Source organism: Peromyscus californicus, unplaced genomic scaffold (genome assembly GCF_007827085.1).
Source record: "Peromyscus californicus insignis strain IS unplaced genomic scaffold, ASM782708v3 Scaffold_1__1_contigs__length_55948999, whole genome shotgun sequence".
Taxonomy (NCBI): domain Eukaryota; kingdom Metazoa; phylum Chordata; class Mammalia; order Rodentia; family Cricetidae; genus Peromyscus; species Peromyscus californicus.
Genome location: NW_026294492.1, coordinates 6,228,539 through 6,239,518, shown reverse-complemented (window position 1 = coordinate 6,239,518; position 10,980 = coordinate 6,228,539). Strand labels below are relative to the sequence as shown.

At 46.9% G+C, this 10,980-nt stretch overlaps 1 protein-coding gene across 1 annotated transcript in view; it reads left to right on the top strand.

Annotated features, from left to right (window-relative positions):
- Positions 1-2,920: 2,920 nt before the first annotated feature.
- Positions 2,921-10,980, top strand: part of Adam17 (ADAM metallopeptidase domain 17) — a 48,286-nt gene continuing 40,226 nt past the window's right edge. The window contains exon 1 of the mRNA XM_052745814.1: positions 2,921-3,251. Coding sequence (XP_052601774.1) covers positions 3,155-3,251 — 97 coding nt within the window. The 5' untranslated portion in view covers positions 2,921-3,154. The remainder of the gene's footprint in view (positions 3,252-10,980) is intronic.

Sequence of the window (10,980 nt, the reverse complement as noted above, 5' to 3'; positions counted from 1 at the left end):
ATCAAGGGAACATGGTAAGGTCTTGTCTGTATTGTGTCTGTGCACCATGTGGGTGCTTGGTGTCTGGAGCGGAGAAGGCATCAGATTCCCTGGAACTGGTTATCAGCTACCATGTGGGTCTCTCACCTGTGGAGCATCTCTGCACCCCAGTAAACATTTCTGATCTTGTTTCTGAGGATCAGGCAGGGCTGCAATGATCTCAGAAATTTGCTGCAGCTGTAGAATTCTTGTCAAACTCAAACCTTTGGCTGATGGCCTGTGTTCCTATCCATCCCTCTGTGGGTTTCCTGTGTGCTCTTAGAGCATGAATATTGGCTTTTCTCAGTGGCATATACCTGGAGTACTAGAACACCAGCGAGGCTGAGACAGGAGGATCTTAGTTTTGAGACCACCCCAAAATACTAAGACCTAAAACAACAGTAACGATAAAGACGGGAGAAGGTGAGATGGAAGAGTACGTCAAAACCTAACTTTGGAAATGACTTCATGCCATTATTTCTACTGCATGTATATATGCCCTACATCACACAGCGACAGTGCCAGGAGACGACCAGTGTAGGAGGTGGCTGACTATAAAAAAGGGTCACTGGACAGTGGTGGAGGATCCAACAATGTTGTGCAACTGGAGGTAGTTATCTTTTACTGGCAAACGGTAAAAGGATGACCTGGCAGTTAAGTGTTCATACATTTACGATGGGAATTTCAAATGTTGCAACCAGTACATTTATAATGAAAAAGTTACCTAGTGGAAACATATTTCTAAAAAAAAAAAAATCTTCTGAGAGTAAAAGAATAAAAGCTTGAAGCCCAGTGTGGTGGCTCATGCCATCCAGCACTCGGGAGGCTGAGGGAGGAACGCCTGGGCAGGGTTACAAAATAAACCTAGCTCAGACTACACCAAACCGTTACCTTTCCCTCCCGCCCAAACCAAACAAATCCCAAACAAGAAACCCTTGAAGGCCAGACTGGACTGTCAGTTTCCGACTTTCAGAGTTCCTCCACAGCCCTGGCTGTTGTTTTCTGTCAGCCTCCTAGCGCTGGGGTGCAGGCACCGGCCAGCACATCTATCCAGCATGGCCCTCTGTTCCAATGGCCTTCAGTTCCCCAGTGGAGCTTTTATTCTGAAGGTATGGACTACTGTTAAATCAAAGATGAACTTCAAGTTAGAATCATAATTCAAATCCCGACTTGTGACCGTCAAAGATTACTCGAAATCAGGACTTGCCCTGGAAACTCAGGGCTTCCTGTTATAATAAAGTGGATTAGGAGCTGTTAAAAAATGAGGGAGACCAGCTCCCTCTTATTCCCCCAGGGTACCCTTGTGCAGAGAGAAATGAGGAACACATAGAAGTATAGACGAGAGAGACAGCTAGAAACACAGGATAGCCTCGGGAGGGCCTGGGTCAAACCCCACCAGCCCCTTCTGTCTCTACTAAAGGGCTTTTAAAGGAATGCCAAGTGGTGGAGCAAAAGACCTCCCCCAGCACAGCCAAGTGCAGACCATCCCAGACACCTGGTGACCATACACGTGGTCAATCCATCCCCTAATGCAGCCCTGCTGTGTGAAGCAAGCTCTTTGTGGGCTCCCACAAAAACAAAATCAGTGGTTCTCAGCCTGTGGGTTGTGACCCCTTTGGGGGGGGTGTCACATATCACATATCCAGCGTATCAGATATTCACATTACCATTCACGACAGTAGCAAAATTACAGTTATGAAGTAGCAACAAAATAATGTTATGGTTGTGGGTCACTACAACCTGAGGAACTGTTTTAAAGGGTTGCAGTGTTAGGAAGATTGAGAACCACTGAACTGGCATTTACTAAAATAAGCATAGCTCATTGCCTTTTTTGAGCAGGGCATTGCAGGGGACACAAAAATATAACCTACAGTGTACTAAAGTTACAAACTTGAGGATATTGAGCCTGGATACTCAAAAGAAGAAATACTGTAAGATTTCTACTATTAAAAAGCCATACACAGGTGACACATCAAATTTATGGGGTGAACTTTTTTCTTTTTTTTTTGTTTAGGTATGCCATGAATGTATGTGTATGTCTAGTTGAAAGCATTTCATACCTCGGATGTACAGACCAGGTTTAGCTAACACGCCAAAAAAAAAAAAAAATGTACAAACTCATTAACTGTTGAAAATGATGCAAGATTTTAACTGGGACATTCCACAACGAACACATTTAAATCACAGTTTATCTTTCTCAGGAAGACAACTTGAAATCTGACCAGGGCTAATAATATTCAGCACCACAAACAGTACACTACACAGAACTTAAAAAAAAAAAAAAAAACACAAAACGACTCCAAGCTCGAGGGATCGAGCAGGGAAACGTACACACGAGTTGGGGGGGTAGACGGCCGCTCTCGTTCCCTTGTGAACGGTTAGGCTTCCGGTTCCTGGAGACCCTCTGCCTAGAGCCGCCAAGGAGCAAATAAATGCACACTCGGAAGCCAAGGTACAGTCCCCTGGCCATTTTCAGTGGCAGTGGAGGCTGACGTGCACGCCAGACCCGCGCGGGGCGGCTAGCCCCCAGGGCACTGGGGCGGGCTTCACGCCCCGATCCTGTCACCCGCGCCTGCGACCCCGCTCGGCCCGGGCTGCACGGCCCCTTTCTTTCATCACGACGCTCAAGGGGGACGCTCATCAAAATGCAGGAGGCGGCCGCACGCGCCCGAGGGCCTGCCCATCGGCTCCCACCTTCCTTCCCCCGCGGTCACCCGGGGACAGAGGCGAGACCGCGCCGGGTCGAGTCGGGGCGTCGCGAGCCGAGGGCCAGGCAGGCGGGCAGGCAGGCGCCAGGCCGGCCGGCCCCAGGGGGACCAAGATGGCGGCGAGCCCGCGCCGGGGCGGGGCGGGCCACGCCTCCCAGAATGCCATGCGGTGCCCCCTCTTCCGGCCGTGGGCCGCCGAGGGAGTCTAGGGTTGCGGCCGGAAGCGGGCTGAGCTCCTTCTCGGTGAGCACCGCCTGCACTTCCGGGGCCTGGAGCTTCGCTCTAAGTTCTTCCCTGTAGGCGGCGCGGGAGGGGAGAAAAAAAGTTTGCGGGGCCGTGCCGGGAGGCTCACCGCCTCTTCCCAATGTGAGCAGTTTCCCCGGACACTCTTCAGGAGAAGGTTACCCGGAGAGGTGGCGGACGGGAACATGAGGCAGCGTCTCCTCTTCCTGACCGCTTTGGTGTCTTTCGTCCTGGCGCCCCGACCTCCGGAGGAACCGGGCTCTGGCTCCCACCCGAGACTCGGTAAGAGCCGGTGGGGGAGCAAACTGGTTAAGGCTGGCCCCGGAGCGCTTGGAGGGGCGCTGGGGGCGCTGGGGGCGGGGTATTGGGCGAGAGTGGCGCGTCCCCAAGTTTCCAGTGTGGGAAGGGGGTGTGGCTCTCGGTTTTTAGCTAGAGAAGGGAGGTGGATGGGCTTGTCTCTCGGTGAGGAAGGAGGGCATCCTGGACGGGGTCTCCCCCAGGGACCGAGGGCCTGGGAGGGGTCAGGTCGCCTAGGTTTGCATGTCTGGAATGTGTCCAGAAAAGAGGTGCAGGCATGTGGAGTGTTCGTGTGTGGAGTGCGAGAGAGATCGAGATCCCTTTGCTTGCTGATAAGTGAATCGAAGGTGTTAGGTGTTTCTGCCCAAAGCAAGACCCTGGAAGAAAGGACGGGCCCCACAGCTCCACACCACTTTCAGCCTCTCAAAGGCTAACTTGAATTTCTTCTGTAAGGAGGTACTTAAGCAGTAATCTGGCAGGAAGGCGCCGGCTGAAGTAGTTTCATTTGCATTTTCTGACTGGATTTGGAGTCTCGGAGTTGGATTTTCAGATCATCCCAAGTACTTTCTTGGAGAGGTGCTTGGTGGAGAGAGCGAGGCTGAAACTTCCTAATCCAACTTTTGAATGGACTGGTTGTCATGAACGCTTTTCTTGCAATTTTAAACAAATTACCAGAGCTGACTTATTTAAACAGTTTTGAGCCTAGAAACTAGAGGGTTCCTGCGTAGATTTTTCTAGAGAGATCGGATTGTAGGGATGGACATGCGTTAGAGGTGTCAAGTTTGGTGATAGGGAACTTACCGGGTATTTTAGGGCACTTTAGTTTGCCAATGTTGCCATGTAAGACATTTCAGTTTATCAGTAACGAAGTGTGCATTCCCCAGTGTGTGACGTTAAGATCTTGTCATTATGGTATTTTCTTATGCAGATTGAAACCCTGTGGGTTTCCTTTATGTTTGTTTTGAGACAGGGTCTCACTATGTAGCCCTGGTTGGCCTGGAACTTGCTATGTAGACCAGGCTGGACTCCAACTCAGAGAGCTCTGTCTGCTTCTGCCTCCTGAGTGCTGGATTAAATAAAGACTTTACACCATCACTCCCAGCCTTGTTAGTTTTTTGACCTTGTGTTTGTGTGTTATTTTACTGAACAGATGCTGTAATTGAAAGGGGCAGACATTGAATGTATTGTATTTTTTTTTATCCAAATAACTTTCTTGTGTGTGTTTGCATTTTAAAATCGATTACAAATGACAAGTTTAAAGAAAGGTAAAGGAGCTAGTGAGGAAGAAGTGCTGAAGTCTAAGTTGATACTAACTGCAGGAAAAATTTCCAGGATAGAAAGCAGAGCATAAGGACATGCTGCCTTTTAAGGATGCTATTAAGAATAAACTTAGGCCGGGCAGTGGTGGCGCACGCCTTTAATCCCAGCACTCGGGAGGCAGAGCCAGTCGGATCTCTGTGAGTTCGAGGCCAGCCTGGGCTACCAAGTGAGTCCCAGGAAAGGCGCAAAGCTACACAGAGAAACCCTGTCTCGAAAAACCAAAAAAAAAAAAAGAATAAACTTACATTTGAGACACTGAGGTGATTTTTGCAGCACTCTGGCAGTTTATTACCATTCTTTCATCCGCAGGTGGAAAGAAAAGCATGAATCTTAGGGAATCATACAATGTAGAGAAAAGCTACACTGTTTCTAGATATATTCTCAGTAGCATTTGCAGATCATAGGACTTTTAAATATTTTTAAGACAGAGTCTCACTAGATAGCCCTGACTGTCCTGGAACTAGTTATGCAAACCAGCCTGGTTTTGAACGCATAGCTCTGCCTCTGCCTCCAGAATGCTTGGATTACTTGCTTTCCTTTTTTTAAATTTTAATAGCAAAATATAGCACATTTATGTCAGAAAAACAAAACAAAAATCAAAACCCATAGGTATAATCTCTTGATCTAAAATTTGAAGGACTCATATTGGGGCTGCCAGGAATTACGCCTGGTATTGAGATACAAAGATTAAATGATAACCACTTTGAAAGCTGATGGCTTGATGGGAAGAGACTCATTCGGAGACCTAAACAGACACATCTGAAACCACAGGGAGTGCGTTAGGATGTGCTTAGGGCGAGTGTGTGTGTGTTGCTGATAAACTCAGGGTAAATTTCCTAGTGTTTCAGACACAGAATCTGTGACCTACTTCTTCCACCCACTACATCCTCTTTTATCCAGAGTAACACAGAGGAAAAGCAGTTTCGAGATCAAAGTGAGACTTATACGCCCAGCTGCAACTTCACTATGCTATCATGACTAAGCTCACGTGACTCATAACTTTCCTAAATTATGCAATTCATAACAGTTCCTGAAGTCATTTTTGGTGACCTACAGAATACCTTAAAAGCCAAGTTTCTGTTTATTATGTACTTTTTGCCCTTCAGGAAATTATATACCTCAGGAATATTTAGTACATTTATGGTCTAAATATAGAACCAAGTAGGTTAATTAAAAAAAAAAAAAGCAATAAAACCCTGTGTCTTTAAACTATGAAGCTATTTGTTGGTCTTGAACAATCGTGTCTAAATAATTGTTGGGTTAGGTTAAGCAACAAATAATATCATGAACTGCCAAACAAACAAAAAACCTGGTCTTGAAATGTCCACAAGGCTTTTATGTTCATCTCTTCTTGCACATGACAAATCACTGCTTTCTTCTGATACTCATTTTTTTCTACCCAATTAATAAAAAGTCTGGGGTGGTGATGTGGCTCAGTAGGACACTGCTTGGCAGCATTTCTGGACAAGACTCTGAGCTGGAGCTCCATTTCACAGCTCATTATCAGCAGCACGGTTGTACTCAGGAGTTTTGATGCATAGCCTCTTCATACTAACGTTGCTATTTATAAGCTGCAGTCCTATGAAATCCAAATACTTACCACAAAGATAATTCTGCTCTGAAGGAGTGGTCAGAGAGATGAACTATTTCTGTAATAGAATGAGGAACTAATCGGAGAGCCACAATGGAGGGATTGCAGAAGTCCTTTTGGCTTTCACGGGATTTTCCAGAATGTTCGGTGTGAAAGTCCTCCACATCTGGGTGTGGTTGATTTTGCATCCTTCACCATTGTACAAGTGGAAGTACAGTTTGAAGAGAGTGTGAACTGGGTCGATAGGGAAAGAACAAGATAGTTATCTTCACCGTGGTAGGGAAGTAAAAGAAAGATTTCTGCTGTGCTTTGTCCTCAAATCAGCCACGAGAGTGGCATGCCCCTCCCCAACTTCCTCTTTGTCTACACCCTACCAACAGGAATTGTAGACTCAAGAGTCTCAGCTACTGCTCTGGTTTCACTTGCTCTTTATGTTCCCCAACTTCTGAATCTGTATCTCCCTTGTCGTGTTCTCTGTAGCCCCACCTATATTCAGCTGATGTTCACACCTCTGTGTTCAAAAGCACGGTAGTGTAGGATGTCTAGATTATTCGTCATTTTTTTGGCTTTGTTTTTGATTAGAAGAGTGAGCTTGGAAACAGTGTTGAAGTGGACTGGGGGGCTGGGGATTATTGAAGCTGCCCTCCTGCCTCCTTGAGTTTGCACCCGTGTACTGCAGAGCCTCGTGGCTGGGGCTTTCTTCAGGGGCTCACCTGGACTCTTGAGGGCTGAAGCGCTGCAGGTTCCAGCGCTTGATAGAGTCATGACCTGGGGTAGGCTCTGCCTTGGGAAGCACTCACCATAGGGAAGTAGTTGAAACAGCGGACACTCCGTCCTCCCTGACTGGTGTAGACCCAAAAGTCACACACAGGTTTAGTTCAAGGATCTGGGTGTCTGGCCCAGCAGGGAGCACTGCCTGCCTTCTCTCAAACCTTCGGCCCAGGGAGGAATTCATCCATTCCCAGGGCTTCTTGCACAGACTGTGTGTTCTGGAGTGCTGACCTTGGGGCTTCAGCACAGGCACAGCAAACAGTAGCTGACCCAGGCTTTGTTTTTTCCATTGTTGTTGTTGTTTGGATAAAGAAAATTCTTTGTAGCCCAGGGTAAGTGTGTGTGTATACATACATACATACATACATACATACATACATACATACATACATACATACATCTGAATGTCCACCTAGGCAGCCAAGCCAGAATCTCAGCAGTCTTTTTAGTGATACTCACTGTTCATTCAGCAGCTTACTGATTTCCCAGATTCCAATCTTGTTTGTTCCACACTGAAGTTTGTTGAGATTTCTACTTAATAGTGCCTTGACTCAAAGTCCAGAATCCTTACTATTTCATTTCATGTTCATTAGCTGACCTCCATCTGCCTCTCCGGTCTCACACATCATCTTTATTTTTATTTTTTTCTTTTTAGAGGGGGTCTCACTGTGTAGCCCTGGCCAATCTGTAACTCATGTAGATCAAGCTGGCCTTGAACTCACAGAGATCTGCCTGCCTCTGTGGTTTGAGTGCTGGGAATAAAGGGGTACACCACCACAGCTGCTGGTCTCCTGACATAGTCTTGCTGTGATGTTCCACACTGCAGTTTAGCTGAAGTACCTTTTCACCTCTGCAGTATGGGATTTACTTTCTCTTAGCTGCTACCTCACCCTGTTTAAAAAACATTTCTATGTGTGTTTTGCACAGACAGACATGTAGGCAAAACACACATAGAACTGGACTTACAGACAGTTGTAAGCCACCAAGTGGGTGCTAGGAATCAAACCTAAATCCTCTGGAGGAACAGCAGTGCTCCGAACCCCTGAGCCATCCCTCCAATCCTGACCTCATCCTTTTGATAGAAATACTGCTTCCAGGCAAGCACCCGTGTTGCCAGGCAGGGATGCTCGTCCTGCCGTGTTCTTCCATATGGCTCGTCACACTTTCTCTTTGGCAGGTGAACTCTGGTAATTCTGTGATTGTTCTTCCCCAGTGTACTAAAGTGTGTTTCTTTTTATCTCTGTCACATTGCCAGTGCCAGGAGGTTCTTACTGAGTCCTGGTTTGAAAAGAGCAAAGAAAGGGTAGAATGTGTGTTCAGGAAAGTTGAGGCAAAGGCAGGAGAATAGAGAAAATACAGAAGCGTAAGGAAGGTAGGTCCCTAACTAACCACCACCAGGTAATGCCAGGTGGGGGATTAAACTACAGCCCTCGCCAGAGAAGAGCAGGGCAGTGGGTACTTAGAGAACCTTCCCCAGCTGACCTTTTCACTGGGCTCATTTCCTCAGTGTGTTTCTAGCTAAAATAAAAAGCTCAGCTGTTTCATATGGTGGCTGTAATCACGTACGGAACAGAATGGGCAACTGCTTTGGAATTTTCTAAGAGTCCGTGACCAGGTACTGAGCAAACGAGGCTCCTCAGGTCTCAGTTATGAGTAAGTGATAGTTTAGTGAAGTCTGGGGAGTTGTGCTTGGTGTGTGTGTGTGTGTCAGGGTCTCGCAGTGTGTCACTGGCTGGCCTCACACTCCTACTTCTGCCTCCTGAGTGCTGGGATTAAAGGTGTGCACCACCATGCCAGACAGCAGTTTGTACTTTATGGAGAGATTTGGGTAGGATTAGAGAGAAATGCCGTTGCAAAGGTTGTAGGAGAGCGTGCCCACCCCCGGTGACGTTCTGGAAGTGAGCTGCAGTCGGAGGTTGAGGATCCGAGGGCACAGTATCTGAGAGACACTGTCGGGAGCAGTAGCTGGTTCCAGTTTGCCTTCCAAGAGAGCTGTTTTTTTATTGAGTTGTTTGTAATGACTCCAGGACATCTAATTTGTAATATCCAGTTATTAAAAGAAAATAATTGCAATGGAAACACAGTAGCTAACTATTTTAAAGTATGGTATCAAGCTACATTTAAAAGGCGCTTATTATAGACAGTATACTCAAAATAACTCACAATGTTTCTATCTTGTCCTTACTTTTCTTCTAGCTCCATTTTTATATGCAGTTAAGATATTGGGATATGAATAGCTTTTAAAACCCTCCCTTGGCTCAACTTCGTAGATGCCCTGCTGTGAGCAGGCTTTTAAATGGTGGATGGTTTCCCCCAGTCCTTGGGACATTCTGCAGCTTATCTGTTTTCCAGTTTAGCCTATCCTGTTTCTGGTTCTTGTTTTTAAAAGCAATGCAAGGCTGAATAAAGAATGAACTGGGTGAGCCGGATCTTAAACATGTATCACCTGTAGAAAGAAAGGAGCCTGGTGCCTCCTGTGCCTTGATGTACGTTAAGGTAGAGTGCGAGAAGACCCCCGTGTGGGGCGTCCCCACAGGCTCGCTTGTGGACCAGGTGTTCGGTCTCCAGCTGGAAGCATTATTTTTAGCTGTTGGCTTCCTTTAGCTTAAGCGGTTTTCTCTCCCCTCTTCCCTTTCTTCCTTAGTGGTGTGGTGCAAGGAGGCCTTCGAGGGCCGGGTGTCTCTCTGTGTTGCCTAGGGTGGCTTTGACCTCCAGCCACCCGCTTGCCCCAGCTTTCAGTAACTAAGATTACCAGTAGGAGCCACCATGCTGCCAGACTTGTTTAGTGGTTTTCAAACTTGAATTCACATGAGAGTCACCTGGAAGGCAGCATAAATGTCTGCACCTGACACTGAGGATGTCTGAATGTCTGTATTGCTAACAAGCTCCCAGCTGCTCATGCAGCTGTTTTTGGGGAACCACACTCTTGAGGAGCCCTGGTCTGTATTATTGACAATGAAAGTACAATATCCGGGTTAGGTTTCTAAGTCTGTAGGTGTGATTATGATCTTAAATGAAACTGAGTTCATGTACCAGCCTGTATCGAGGCAGTTGAAGAGTGAAGGATTGTATTGGCATCTCAGCATTGAGACCTCATGTGGTTGTGAACATGAGCCTGATGGGCCAAGCTTCTGTGCTGGATATTTTACGGTAAAGTACTATGAGGAGAGCCAGATGTGGTGGCCTTCACTAGGAAGGTGGATGTAGGAGGATCAGGAAGGAGTTCAAGGCCAGCCTGGGGCCCTGTGAGCAATACCATAATAAAAAGATGTGGTGAATAAAACATGGCTCCTTTTCGGCCATTTCCTAATCTGTGAGATAAAGCATGTCATAAGTAGAAGTGACTGGATGTTGATTAGCTTTAATCTGGTAGCAGCATGCCTGTACCCTACTTCCCTCGGGTTTACGTAGTATTAACAGGAGCACGCTGTAGAAACTGCTTATGCTTTTCTCTCACTTCAGGTCCACATTCCGTCCTCCGATCCTTTGCTGTTGCCTCTCTTCCTTCCTCCCCTTCCCTTTCTCCAGTCCATCCCTTTATCTCCTCCCTCCTTTCTTTGGAGACAGAGTCTTACCACGAGTGCCTTTCACTGACCTGGAATTCGTATGTAGCCCCCACTCTCGTGAAACTCAGGCTTTTCTTGGCCTAGCCTCTGGAGTGCCCGGATGATAGGTGTGTGACCCAGGCCTGGCTTGGATACCTTTTCTTGTGGGTTCTGTGTCTCCCACTAACGTGAGTGTTCAGTAGGCAAGGACTTTGTTCTGTTGCTGCTGTGTTTCAGCCCTTGGACTTGATTTAGTGCCCGGCTCATAGCAGCAGGTGGCTGAGTTGATAAACATACTGATGGAGGATATTTAGAGGGCTATGCTCTTGGATGGATTCATTTTCTAAAAATTTACGTATTTTAATTTTGTGTATGATTGTTATGCCGGCATGCATGTTTGTGTTCCACTTGTGTGTCTGGTGTCCTTGGAGGTCAGAAGAGGACCTATGGAAGTAGACTCGTGAGCCACCATTTGGAGGCTGGGAAC